This window comes from Gopherus flavomarginatus, chromosome 3 (genome assembly GCF_025201925.1).
Source record: "Gopherus flavomarginatus isolate rGopFla2 chromosome 3, rGopFla2.mat.asm, whole genome shotgun sequence".
Classification (NCBI taxonomy): domain Eukaryota; kingdom Metazoa; phylum Chordata; order Testudines; family Testudinidae; genus Gopherus; species Gopherus flavomarginatus.
In genome coordinates, this window is record NC_066619.1 from 141,185,356 (window position 1) to 141,199,333 (window position 13,978).

The 13,978-nt window shown below is 48.9% G+C and overlaps 2 protein-coding genes across 16 annotated transcripts in view; one reads left to right on the forward strand and one right to left on the reverse strand.

Annotated features, from left to right (window-relative positions):
• Positions 1-13,978, reverse strand: part of LOC127048439 (zinc finger protein OZF-like) — a 273,508-nt gene that overhangs the window by 250,295 nt on the left and 9,235 nt on the right. The gene's annotated exons all lie outside the window — the stretch shown is intronic.
• Positions 1-13,978, forward strand: part of LOC127048417 (deleted in malignant brain tumors 1 protein-like) — a 151,201-nt gene that overhangs the window by 128,878 nt on the left and 8,345 nt on the right. For 11 of the 15 annotated variants that reach the window (XM_050948160.1, XM_050948159.1, XM_050948158.1 and 8 more), the window contains 2 exons: positions 2,802-3,116; positions 13,221-13,535. The exons of 2 other annotated variants lie outside the window; for them this stretch is intronic. In XM_050948160.1, the coding sequence (XP_050804117.1) occupies positions 2,802-3,116; positions 13,221-13,535 (630 nt within the window). The remainder of the gene's footprint in view (positions 1-2,801; positions 3,117-13,220; positions 13,536-13,978) is intronic. 2 more of the 15 variants (XM_050948167.1, XM_050948166.1) reach the window with 2 other exon arrangements.

Consider the following 13,978-nt stretch of genomic DNA (forward strand, 5'->3'; position numbering starts at 1 on the left):
GGGTTAGTTTCAAACAAACATATGCATAGCTCTGACACTGCAGAACCTTTGTCCCCATGTTCCAGTTCCCCCTTCCTTAGCAGGTATAATTATAACTATAATGCATGGTGTTGGTCCCACCCCTTACAATTTATGGTCAAGTTCCGTTTTGGAGAGTCTCGAGTCAGGGGTTTGGTACCACCTTTTTGTATCCCATTGAACAGGTAGGGAGTGAGGTTGTGTACTAGCCAATGCCAGGCCTTTCTTTGGCTTTTAGTGTCTTTCCCCACCCCCTCTTGCCCCTCTAACTGGTTGTTAATCTTAGCTTTAGAGAGGAGCCAGGCAGCCTTCCAGTGTATGCTCATACATATACTAGCATACCCAGTAACACTTTAACTCTGTTTCTTATCTTTTCTCATTGTGCTAAAAGTCCCATTTGGCTGCGAGAAATAGAACACACAGTGTCTTTGGTCTTTGTTCACACATATTAGTAAGGATATAAGAGTATCAAAAATCAAACTCAAAATTCTATTTCAGGCAAACCAACAGGTCTATATACTAACAGCAGCCTTACAAGTATTTTAAGACTGCTATCACTTCCCCGCGGACCCTCCTCTATTCCAAACTAAACATACTCAGTTCCTTCAGTTTTTCTCAAGTGGGTTACATTCTTTTCCTTTGCTCATCTTTGTCGCTCTCCTCTGGATCCTTTACAGATTCTCTACAATCTTTCTATACACTGGTGACCATATTGGACACAGTTCTCCAGCAAGGCCCAACCAGCGCCAAGTGGAGCGGTACTGTCACCTCTTGTGATTTGCATGCTATGCCTCTGTTAATGCAACAGTAGCAGGTAGCTTGGAGGGCCAAGCAGCCTAGTGGTTAGAGTGCCTGGCTCTCAGCCCTTTGATTGGTTGAGTAGCCTCAGTGTTTATGGCCTAGAGGAGTAGTGAGATCCGGGCCCTTCCTCTCCATTGAGCCCAAACCCAGGTCCCTTAGGATGTCAGCCCCTGAACAGGGAGGGGATCCCTCCCAGCAGGAAGTGAAAATCCTCTTCCATGGGCTACTTTCTACTGGTCCGTTCAGTTTGAGGAATGGCCCCTCTAGTGCAGTTTGCTGGATGGCTTGTTTCCTGCTTAGTTCCCTCTTGGTCTAGGGCAGCGCCTTGCTACAATCTCCAGCTCCTTCAGGCACAGCACCCACAAGTTGGTGAGGGAAAATCCCACAACGTCTCTGGTTTCCACTCAGTAAGCTACTTCAGGTGCTGGAGGCCCCTTCACAGTCTCTCTTGGTTGTGGAAAAAGTGCTTACTCTGAGTCAGCTGCCCTGGCTGGCCAATGACTGCTCCTTCCCTTCAAGTAGGGAGACAGCTAGCTCCTGACTCTTCACCAGTCAGCACCAAACTGAGATAGGCTCTCTTCACCCCTGCTCCCATGCCTGGCATAGGCTGCAGATAGAGCAGGGCTAGCTGAGCCCAAAGGCTCTCTTTAACACTTGCTGTGCAGGCTGGCAGTTTTTCATCAAGTAATCTACAATTGTGTTTGCCTTTTTCCTAACAGCATCACACTGTTGACCCATGTTGAGTGTGTGATCCAACACAACTCCCAGATCCTTCTCAGCAGTGATGTGCCAGTTACTTCCCATTCTACATTTATACCTTTGGTTTTTCTCCCCTAAATATAGAACATTACATTTGTCTTTGCTGAATTCCTTTTTTTTAATCTGTAGCCTAGTTCTCCAATTTATCAGGATCTCTATGAATTTTATCTCAATTCACTGAAATGTTGGCAACCCCCCTAGCTTTGTGCTATCTGCAGATTTGATCAGTATGCTCTATATTCCTCCATCCAGGTCATTAATAAGGATGTTAAAATAACACCAGACCCAGAACAGACCCCTGTGGAACCTCACTTGACACCGCCCTCCAATCTGACATCATTCCATTAATAATCAATCTTTGTTTGCAGTTGTTTAACCAATTACATATCCATCCACTGGTAGTTCTGCCAAGCCCACATTTCTCCAGCTTACTTATCAGAATGTCATGTGGGACTGTGTCAAAAGCCTTGCTAAAGTCGAGGTATATTATGGCCACTGTGATTCCTTCATCCTCAAAACCAATTACCATGTCTTATGGCTTGTCTACGCTACCGAGGGGGATCGATCTAAGTTATGCAACTTCAGCTGCATGAATAGCATAGCTGAAGTTAACCTACTTAGATCTACTTACTGTGGTGTCTTCACTGTGGTAAGTCGACAGCTGATGCTTTCCCGTCAACTCTGCCTGCACCTCTCGTTCTGGTGGAGTACCGGAGTCGATGGAAGAGCAGTCGGTGGTTGATTTATCACGTCTGGATTAGATGCGATAAATCAACCCCCACTGGATCAATTGCTGCCCATCCAGTGCAAAGTGCAGACAAGCTCTTAGAATAATATCAAACTGGTTTGGCATGATTTGTTCTTAATAAATCCATGCAAGGTGCTAGTGATCATCCCTTCATCCTCCAGGTAATCACAAATTGCTCATTTTATACGCTAGTAGTTTCCCTGGTATGTAGTCAGGATGCCTGGTCTATAGTTTCCCATCCTCCTTTTCCCCCTTTTTAAAGATAGGCACTATGTTGGTCCCTAGCCAGTCTTCCCAGGTCTCTACTGTCATCCATGAATTTGCAAACATTATTGCCAGTGGCACCGAGATTTTTTCAGCTAATTCCTTTAGCAGACTGAAGTGAATAAAATCAGGCCCTCCTGACATGAATTCATGCAAATTAGTAAGAAGATCAAAGGAACATGATATTAATATGTGCAATTTCTCCCTACAGGAAGTAAACAGATCAAACTGGTGAATGGAATAGATAGATGCTCTGGGAGAGTGGAGATTTATTACAATGGCACCTGGGGGACAGTCTGTGATGATTCCTGGGACAAATCAGATGCCAATATTGTTTGCCAAGAATTGGGATGTGGAAGCGCCCTTAATGCACCTGGCTCAGCTCATTATGGGGAAGGATCAGGGCAGATCTGGCTGGATGATGTGAGTTGCTTTGGAAATGAATCCTATCTTCGGGACTGTTCCTCCAGAGGATGGGGTCAGCATAACTGTGGGCACGGTGAAGATGCTGGAGTTCTTTGCTCAGGTCTGTTTTTTGAAAGTTTTATTGAATCTAATTAATAGGGGGTTAATGTAAGAGGTTAATGTTACCTAACAGAGAAGTCATAAAATGAAAAGAACAGTGGAAAATCTACTTTCTGTCCCACAATTCTTTTGATATATTGTGTCAAGGCACCTCCTTTGTCTCGCCAGAGCTTAGCGCTTCCCCTCTGGCGATGGTGGGCCTGGGGTTAAATCAGCCCCTCTCTGGGCAGAGTTTGCCTTTCCCCTTCTGTGTTCCCTTGGCCAAACTGACAGTCGGTCTAAGGGGTGATCCTCCACCAAACAAAAAAGAAACTTTCTCATAAACTAAAACCCCAGTGAGGTACCTTTCTCTGCCCCCTTGTTGGCACAGGGTGTGCCCTGTTGGTTTTCCCTAGGGTCTTTGTCCTTACCTAGCAGACACTCAGGTTTGGCTATTTCCCCTATGGGAAGGAACACAGCCTCTCACCCTGAAGAAGCTTATTGGCAGCCCTTAATTGGGACCAGAGGCTGCTAGCTGACTTGGGGTAACCTCGTCTCAGCTTGTAGGGAAAACAGCCTTTAACATTCATATATTCTTGTGGAATGTTAAAAAGACTTTCCAGCATTGCCATACCCAAGTTTTCAAAAATCTGGAGACGGGCCCAAAAACATTAGGAAATTGGCTAAAAATAATGTGATTTAAAATAATAGAATCATAGACTGCAATGCTCATCTAGTCTAACCCATGCCAGAATGAAGGATTTGTTGTGTCTAAATCATCCAAGACAGATGCCTGTCCAGCCTCCTTTTGGAAACCTCCAGTGAAGGAGCTTCCACGACATCCCGAGGCCTCTGTTCCATTGTCTTACAGTTAGGAAGTTTTTCTTCAAATTTAAACTAAATCTGCTATGCTGTAGTTTGAACTCATTGCCTCTTGTCCTGCCCTCTGTGAGAAGAAAGAATGATGTTTCTTCATCTTTTTTATGGCAGCCTTTCAAATATTTGAAGATCATTGTCATGTACCCCCTTAATCTCCTCTTTTTTAAACTAAACATACCCAGTTCCTTCAGCCTTTGCTCATACAGCTTGCGTTCCGTCCCTTTGATCATCTTTGTCACTCACTGCTGGACCCTTTCCAATTTCTCTACATCCTTTCTATACACTGTTGACCATAACTGTACGTAGTGCTCCAGCTGAGGTCCTACCAGCACCAACTAGAGTGTTACTGTCACCTCCTGTGATTTGCATGCTGTGCCTCTGTTAATGCAATTGTAACAGGTGACTTGGAGGGCCAGGTGGCCCAGTTGTTGGAGCACCTGGATCTCTTCCCCCTCATTGGTTGAGCAGCCTCAGTCTTTAAGGCTTGTGGGGCAAGGGAACCCAGGTCCTCCCTCTCCACTCCTCCCAGATGATGCCCCTGTGTATGTCAACCCCTGATGGAGGGCAGGGGGCGAGCAGGGAAGGATGGATCAAAGAAGAGGAGAAAGCTCTCTTTTCCCTGGATTTTACTTTGATGGGGATATGCCAATATTCCTTCTTCAGATCCAGGTGGTGATGTGCTCTGTTTCCCCTAGCCTGTCAGGAAGTTTGTCAATGCAAGGCATCAGTTACACATCAAATTTTGAGACTGTGTTGACCTTTTGGAGGTCATTACTAAACCAAGTGATCCAATCAGGCTTGGGGCCCAATACTACAGGGCATTTCCAGTCTCTGAATGATTTCTCGATTACTCCTAGTTCTAGCATTGATTGGGTTCTCGCTTCGTGTTTCCCCTCAACTCCTGGGGAAGGGGTTGAGAATTTTCTCTGACTTTAAGCCCCAGTTTCATTTGGATGTTATGGATTATGGATCTGTCTAGGTTGAGTCAAAAACACAAAAGAGAAGACATCAATCATCTGTTTAGTCTGGGATCTCTGGTCTAAGTGAGATTGTTTCCAGTCTTCACCATTGCTGGCTCTGAGACCTCGCCAACCTGAGGGCCTAATTCTAATATTGGTAAGCTACTGGGCCTTCCAAGGTATTTAAAGATTTACATGGTAGATCTGGTGTACTTTTCACTTGTTCAGTTCTCAGATTTTGTAGTTTATGGCCCTACTCTTCACACCACCTTACAGGCCCTTGCAAGCAGGCTTGGAGTTTTAATATGGGGGTAATGGTAGTGGGTAATAAAGAAGAACTCAATTACTGGGTTGCAATTTCCAGAGGTGAGCCCTGCTTCCTGGGTGCTCTGGGTATGCAGGTGGTTCTCCCTGGCAAATGAGCCCTGGACACCAAGCTTCTCCCATAGGTCCAAGACATATTATACTATGTTATTAGCCTGAGATAGCTGATCTTGCTACATTTCTCAAAGGAGTTCTACAGTCCCATGGAGTTGCATCCCATATAACAGCTCAGATAGTGAGAAGCTAGTGGAGGACTGGGGGACTTCTTGCCTGGAGAACAGGGGAGGAGGGAGTAACTGGTCTCAGTGTCACATGTCCTAACTTCCAGGGCACCCTCTTCAGTGTTCTGTTGAATCTTTCCACCAGGCCACCTGTTTGGGGGTGGTGAACAGATGTCCTGAGAACCTTGATTTTCAGCAGTTGGCAGAGTTGCTTGACTGTCTGGGGCATAAAGTTCATTCCCTGACGTGCTGAGCTCTCCCATGGCATCCCTTCTCAAGCAAAGGTTTTCATGGCTTCAGTGGCCTCCGTTTTGGCATTCATAGAATGTGATGGTATTGCTTCAGGGTACCTAGTTGCACAGTCTCCCGTAACTAAAATGATCAGTAGCCTGAGGCACTGTTCTCCAGGGAGCCGACTATGTCCATTCCAATCCTGCGGAATGGCATAGCTACTAGCGGGAGGGAGAGGCTCTCTGTGGGCTGAGGAGCTGTAGGCTGACACTGCAGGCATGAGGCACAAAAATCTGGAACATCTTTGTAGACTCCAGGCTAACATCTTCTCCCTCCTTAGGTGCTCTGTGAAGGGTATGACATGGGTGAGTTGCATCATCTCTCTCCAGTACAGTTGGGTACCAGAAGCTGATCCCAAACTTCCCCAGTCTGCTGGTCCTTTTCAATGTGGTATAAGCGTTCACCCTGAATTTCAAAGTGTGGGAACCGTCCTGCTTCATGGGGCTTGATGGTCTCCCCATTTACTACTGTCACTTGAGTGTGTGCTTAGCTCAGCATGTTGCCCACCCGTTATTCCTCTACACAGTTGGAGAACTGGGTCAGAATATCAGACTCAGGTAATGGAGGGGCCTCCTCCTGATGCTGTGACAGGGCCCTGTTCTGCTGGCTCCTCCCAGATGCATGGACTGTCCCCTCACCTGCAAGGGTTGGGGTCAGAGGTGAAAGTAAGCTGATGCACCGCAGTACAGCATACCTGCAACAGCCAGTGTGCCGTACTGGGACCAGGTTCCCCAGGCAGCAGCTGGAGGACCCGGCCCTTTAAATCCCTACCCAAGCCCTGCTGCCGGAACCCTGAGGTTGCGGCAGAGGCAGGGCCCCCAGGGCTCCAGCGGTGATTTAAAGGTCCAGGGTTCCACTGCGGTAGCAGCAACTGGGAACCCCTGGTCCTTTAATTCACCAACGGAGCCTCGCTGCCACTACCCCAGGGCTCCAGCAGCAGGGCTCTGCTGGGGATTTAAGGGGCTGGGGTGGTAGCAGTGGGGCCTCGGCAGGGATTTAAAGGGCCCCGGGGCTCCAGCTGCTGCTACCATCCCGGAGCCCTTTAAATCGCCACCAAAGCCCCGCTGCTGCTACCCCAGGGCTCCGGCAGCAGGAGTCTGGCAGGGATTTAAAGGGCTGGGGTGGTAGCAGCTGCTGGAGCCCCAAGCCCTTTAAATCCCTGCTGGTAGCTCGGGAGTGATTTAAAGGGCCTGTGGCTCCCAGCCACCACTACTGCAGCCAAATCTCTGGGCCCCTTAAATCTTGATTAAAAGGGCCTGGGAATTTAAGGCCACACCTCTTCCGGTTGAGGCCCCACCCCCTTCTCAGGACTCCGGTGTACTGGTAAGTCCTTCAACTTACTTTCACCGTTGGTTAGGGTCTCAGGAGGACCTCTGGTTGGAGGCAGGGAGATCCCACAGTCTGAAGGGGGACTCACACGCTCCTTTAGCAACTCCCCAAAACAGTTCCAGCCGCAGCCAACAATACCAGGGTAGGCAAACATTGGTGCTGGATTCCCAACTCTGGCACTTTGAGTACAGAAGGTGGGGCCCTGCAAAGACCTTAAAAATACTTTGCCACTCCAGTCTTGTATTAAACTCCCAAGGTTACAGATTCCCTGGCCTTGGGTTGTATCACTGCTACCACCCAAATGCAAAACCCCTTTGAGAGCCCAGTTAGGCGCACTTGGGAATTCCTTCCTGTGAGGTATCCCCAATCTCTTTCACTCCCCCTCTCCGGGGAAGAGCTGAGAAAAGGAAAAGGAAAAGAAATCAGCTGTTGCGATCTGCTGAACCTGGAACGCTTTGTTCCTCTTAGTAGCTAACTGAATAACCTGTGCGCAGAGCCCCCCTTCTTCCTAAGACACAGGAACCAAATCATGTTCTCAAAAAGATGATTTGTATTTTTAAAAAAGAGAAAACGCCTGGAAAATCAGGGCTGCTGCTAGATGTTAAAAAGCAACTGGAAGGATTAAACACCAGGAATTGCTTCCCTGGGGTTCAGCTTAACCATTACAAAAGAACAGAAGTACCTGTGATCAGCACAGAGGAATTCACAAGCCAAAAGATGGAAACCTAATCACATCTATCTAAACATTTCCTGTCCTCCTTACATCTATGTAGTTCCAAATAAATTATTCTAGGTATGGATGCTGGGAAATTTCCATACCTGGTTCCGACGGTCTTATAGGAAACCTGCTGGCTTGGTTTCTTCAGCTGAAAGATGAAAGACCAGCTGAGAGAGGCAGATTTTTTTCCAATTTGAAAGTTTCTAGTCTTCCCATCAACTCTTTTGGCCAGGTGCCAACTCACTTCCTCTTACCTAAGCATTTTCATGAGACTTCTTAACCCTTAACTGGTAAGGCAAGAAGAGTACAAATACTAAGAAGGATTTTTATAGCTAACTGACTGGCTGAGCGTCCATAAAAGGGTGTCCCCCAGGCTCCTCGTTTACCACAGGTGCAATGCCAACCGACAGGGACTCTGGTTCCCCTACTGTTGGAGTCACTGAAGTGTGTGGATTAGGTTCACATCCCCATGGACACATTGTAGCAGGATGAAGCCACAAGCTGGTCCAGGGTTAGGAATCACCAAGGTCTGGATGAGGGTCTGGCCACACCCTTGGTCAACAAGCCCCACAATTTCTATTCCATTCACTTGTACAGGGATGGCCAACTTTGCAGATCTGCCTTGTCAAGCTTGTCCCCCTAGTGTCCAGATCTTCCCCAAACTTCACTCCATGGAGGGACAAGCTCGGGACCAGTGCCCGGGACAGTCACAAGTGAAATACCGGTCTTGGCGTTGGCTGTGGTAACTGGTGCCACACCCATGTATTTGAGGGGTCCTATCCCCTAGGAATCCCCTGAGTTCAGGCTCCAGCGATACCCCCATCTTCACCTAAAATGGGTCAGTGATCTCTCAAACTGAGGTGTGAGTCAATAACCCCAGGTTTCTGAGGCAGAAGACCCTGGACCTTCCGGTATCCCAGTGAGGTGGGAGTAGATTTGAGTGCCTCAAGATCCTGGCTTCCCTGGGTGCTCCCTCCTGTGGTTGTGTGTGGCTTTAAGACCCCCCCAGACCAATGTTGCAGGGTCGTTTATAGGGGTCTTGGTGGCCAGGTAATTTTCAATGAGCCGAATGGTGTCTGCTATGATCTCTTGATGATCTCTAGGTGCTGTAACACCCTCTCCTTTCTCCAAGTGGGCAGTATCTGAGTAAACTGCTCAAGTAGGAGCAGCTTGGCTACCCGAGCCCCCATCCTTGTTTTGGGTTTGAGCCACATCCAGCATGCATCCTGTACGTTCTGGGTGAGAAGCATGGGGGGCCCATAGCAAAGGCAAGGAAAGGCATTGCCTTTCCACACAGGTGTCCCAGACCCACTGCCAAATGCTGGGACCCTGATGGCCCCCTTCTTCCCTCCCTGCCTTCCACACTTCGGACGTTTGTTTATGGTTCATGCAGGTTCCCGAGGTGGCTGGGAAGGCTGAGTAGCAGGTAGTCTCCTCAGCTGCCCCTGAACAGACAAGCAAGCTCAAATTTGAAGTCAGGTATGCTTTCCCAGCTGCTGGCCCCTCACCCCTCCCTGCTTCTGGGTCAGCTAAATGGGCTTCCTCCTGGTGTCCCAGCCACAGCGTCCCCCTGTCTTTGCTTCCCTCCGATTGCTCTGTGTGGGGTTTCCTCCTCTCCCCCCTTATTCCCCCAGCCCAGCTGCTGCTCACTGGGTCCTCCTCCCCTGTCTTCTCCCCCGCCCTAGTCCCGCTCTCTCTGCTCAGCCTCCCTACCCCACCCCCTCTTGCTAATGCCTGGAGTGGTGATGGGGGTTTCCCCTGCCCAGACACTCCTCACACCACGCAGTCCCCTCCTTGCTCAGTCTCCCTCCCTCCCCTTGCTAGTGCCTGGTTGGAAGGTTCCCCCCACTCATGCACCCAGCTGCCGCTTGCATCTCCTGTCCTCCCCTTGCCCTGCAGTGCTTGCTACAATTCTTCTCCCATCTCCCCTCCCAGCCTCTCCTCCCTGCCACTTGCTGCATGGGCTTCCTCCTCGCCTAACCCTAACCCTGTCCGCCTGCTCCCCGGGTTCTTCTTCCTCTCCTCTTCCTGCACGTGTTCGGCCCCCGGCCACTCACTCATTGCAGTCCCCCTCTCCCCATTCGCTCAGCCAGCCCTCGGCTCCCTCCCACTCCCTAGGTGGATTTACTTCCTACTCCCTACTTGTCCCCATCCACGGCTCTCCTCCTCCTCGCCTCTGTGCAAAGGCCAGTGTGCCCCGCTGAGGTGCACCAGTAAGAGAGTGGCTGGTGGGGGCAGGGTTCTGGAAGCTGCCAGCTGACTAGTAAGGTTTCTGTCCCGGTGCTGGGCATGGTCGGCTCACCCCTCACCTTCTGCCCTCCTCCACAGGAGCCCAAATCACCCCCCCCACCATTGGCCCCCGGCCCCAGCACTGGATAGCCACCAGGCGGGGGCAGTGGGCTCGAGCCCTCAGCCCCAGGTGGGCTTCAGCCAGCACCCACAGCCCCTGGGCAGCATGACCACAGCGCCCCCAGGCTCCAGCCCCAGTGCTGAGATGGCTGAACAGTACGGTTCCCGCTGCCCCAGCCAGCCTGGGGGATCTGGCGGCTGGACAGCTCCCCACACTCCTGCCCTTAGCTCCCCCATGCCCACCCCAACCCCCTGCCCTGAGCCACCCACACTCCATCCCACACTTCAATTTCTTACAGATACTGTCATATCACAAGCACTCCAACCCCCTGCCCTGAGCCCCCTCCTCCTCCCAAGGGGGCTTGTGATAGGACAGCTCCAGTAAGAAATCTAAATTATTTTCACCCCTGCCTCTGTGCTCTGCAACTGCCCCCATTCCTCGCTGCTCTCCAGTTCCAACCACCTTCCTCCTCCCTCGCTTGCCTTACCTGAGTTGCTCCAGCATGGTGATTGGTGTTGAAAGCAGAGCTAGAAATGTGAAGATTAATGCCTCCCCATCCCACTGGACCCTTCATTTAAGGCTTGAACTCAAGGGGAGCCTTTCCATTGATGTAAAAAGGCAGCAGACAGGGAACTTAATTAACCCATGCCTCAGTTTCTCCATCCAAATACTTGCCTGCCTCACAGGAGTTTGTGTAATTTCATTGGTTTTGGTTAGGTGCTTTGAGGTCATCAGATGGAAAGTGCTTAAAAGTGCTACAATTTTGCAAAGTGCGTCTCACAATTCCCAAACCTTTATGCTTTATTCATGCAGTAGGTCCTCATCCTGGCTCACCAGAGAATTTCAGTGTGGGACTGTTTGGGCCCATGACTCCTCCCATAAGTAGAATTTTGGATTCACCAGGGTCTAATGCACAATACGCCATCTGTGCTACTTCTGTTAAGCATGGGCCATGCACCACGTGCCATTGGTCTCAGGGCAGGGGGCTACTGTGATCACCAGCTCAAAGGTTCCAAGAAAGGCCTCGGGATCATCATCAGGCCCCATCTTGGTAAGCCTGAGAGGGGCGGCAGTCACAGTGGGGACTCCACTGGAGTATGTGCCCATAGCATCGTGCCCATCTGCTGGACCGACTGCTGCTGAATCTCTGAACGGAGGAGGGAAGGTGGCGGGCAGCCCAGCTGGGAGTCAGAATCTGCTGCCCTGGGCTACTTCCTATCACTCTGTTCCATTTGAGCTTTGGAGCCTCTAGTCCATTTTGCTGGGTGGCTTGTTTTACGTAGGACTCCCTCTTGGGTCTTTGGTGGTCATAGAATCATACAATATCAGGGTTGGAAGGGACCTCAGGAGGTATCTAGTCCGACCCCCTGCTCAAAGCAGGACCAATTCCCAACTCAATCATTCCAGCCAGGGCTTTGTCAAGCCTCTCCTTAAAAACCTCTGAGGAAGGAGATTCCACCACCTCCCTAGGTAACCCTTTCCAGTGCTTCACCACTGTCTGAGTGAAAAAGTTTTTCCTAATATCCAACCTAAACCTCCCCCACTGCAACTTGAGACCATTGCTCCTTGTTCTGTCAGCTGCCACCACTGAGAACAGTCTAGATCCATCCTCTTTGGAACCCCTTTTCAGGTAGTTGAAAGCCACTATCAAATCCCCCCTCACTCTTCTCTTCTGCAGATTAAACAATCCCAGTTCCCTCAGTGGTGCCCAGCTTGTGGTCCCAGACAGAAGCAATTTGGTAAGAGTGGACCGCACAATGTCTCTGTGGTTTGCTCACTCAGTTACCTCAGGTGCTGGAGGCTCACCTCCTTCACAGTCGACCTTGGTTTGGGAGACAGTGCTTACTCCCAGATGGCTGCCCGGGCTGGCCAGCTAGTGCTTTTCCCCTTCAGGTGGGGAGACAGCTAGCTCCTGCCTCTTCACCAGTTAGCCCAAACTCAGCCTGGCTCTCTTCATCCCATGCTGCCTCCAGGCCTTGCATGGACTGCAGGTATAGCACAGCAGGGCTAGCTGGGCCTAAAGGCTCTCTAACACCTACTCTGCAGCTTCGCAGTTTCTCTGCTTCATCACCGCAACCTAAAATTGCATTTCCTTTTTTCCCAACAGCATTGCATTGTTGACTCATGTTGAGGCTGCAGTCTATCACAACTCCCAAATCCTCCTCAGCAGTGCTGCTGCCAAGCCGGTTTTCCCCCATTCTGTATTGATGATTTTGAATTTTGTTCCCTAACTTTAGCACCTTATATTTCTATCTGTTGAATTTCGTGATGTTGTCTTTAGCTCAATTCTACCATTTACCAAGATCCTTTTGAATTATTGCTCAAACTGCAAAATGCTGGCAAACCCCTCTAGCTTTGTATCATCTGCAAAGTTGATTGGTATGCTCTCTAGTCCTACATCCAGGTAATTAATAAAGGTGTTAAATGACATCATACCCTGAAGAGATCCCTGTGGAAGCTTACTTGAGGCCCCCTCCAATCTGACATCATTCCATTAAAAGTTACCCTTTGTTTGCAGTGGTTTAACAAGTTATGTATCGATTTAATAGTAGTTCTGCCAAGCCCGAATTTCTCCAGTTTACTATTCTCAGAATGTCATGTGGGACTATGTCAAAAACCATGCTGAAGTCCAGATATATTATGTCCACCAGAAGGAAATCAAGCTGGTTTGGCATGATTGGTTCACAGTAAATTGATGCAGGGTGCTAGTGATCAGCCCTTCATCCTCCAGTTATCACAAATTGAATGTTTTATGCATTAATCTAGTAGTTTCCAACGTATCAAGCTCAGGCTCACATGCCTATAGTTCCCTGTCTCCTTCTTTTCCCCCTTTTTTAAAGATGGGCACTGTATTAACCATTTCCCAGTCTTCTGGGACCGCTCCTGTCATCCGTGAATTGGCCAATATTATTTCCAGTGGGCTGGGATTTCTTCAGCTAATTCCTTTAGTAGACAGAGGTGAACAACATTGAGCCTCATTGACTTGAATTCATTCAAATTAGTCAGAAGAACATAGGAATATGATATTAAAAGTCGAATTTTTTTTTCCCCATAGGAAGCAAACAGATCAGACTGGTGAATGGGGCAGATCGATGCTCTGGGAGAGTGGAGATTCATTACACTGACTCCTGGGGAACAGTCTGTGATGATTCCTGGGACCTATCAGATGCCAATGTTGTTTGTGAAGAACTGGGCTGTGGACGTGCTATCAAAGCACGTGACTCAGCTCATTATGGGCAAGGATCAGGGCAGATCTGGCTGGATGATGTGAGTTGCTCTGGAAGCGAATCCTATCTTCGGGACTGTTCCTCCAGAGGATGGGGTCAGCACAACTGTGGGCACGGTGAAGACGCTGGAGTTCTCTGCTCAGGTCTGTTCTTTGAAAGCTTTATAAGTGGGTGGTAACTAACAGAGAAGCCATAAAATGAGAAGAAACCTGAGTATGGCAGTGGAGTGTCTCCTTGCTGGTCACAAAATTCTTTTGACATATATTCCTGTAGAATAGTAACCAGATCTGTCAAACCAAGTGTTCAAAAATCATGAATTAGGTCCCAAAAATCAGGAAATTGGCAGAAAATATGGTTTAAAATCATGGAATCATAGAACATACAGTTAAAAGGGACCACGCGTGTCATCTAGTTGAACCCCCTGCCAAGATGTAGGATTTGTTTTGTTTAACCATCAAAGACAGATGGCTCTCCAGCCTCCATTTGGAAACCTCCAGTGAAGAAGATTCCAAAACCTCCCAGGCAGTCTGTTTAATTGTTCTACTGTTCTTACAGTTAGGAAGTTTTTATAAGATTTAATCTAAAT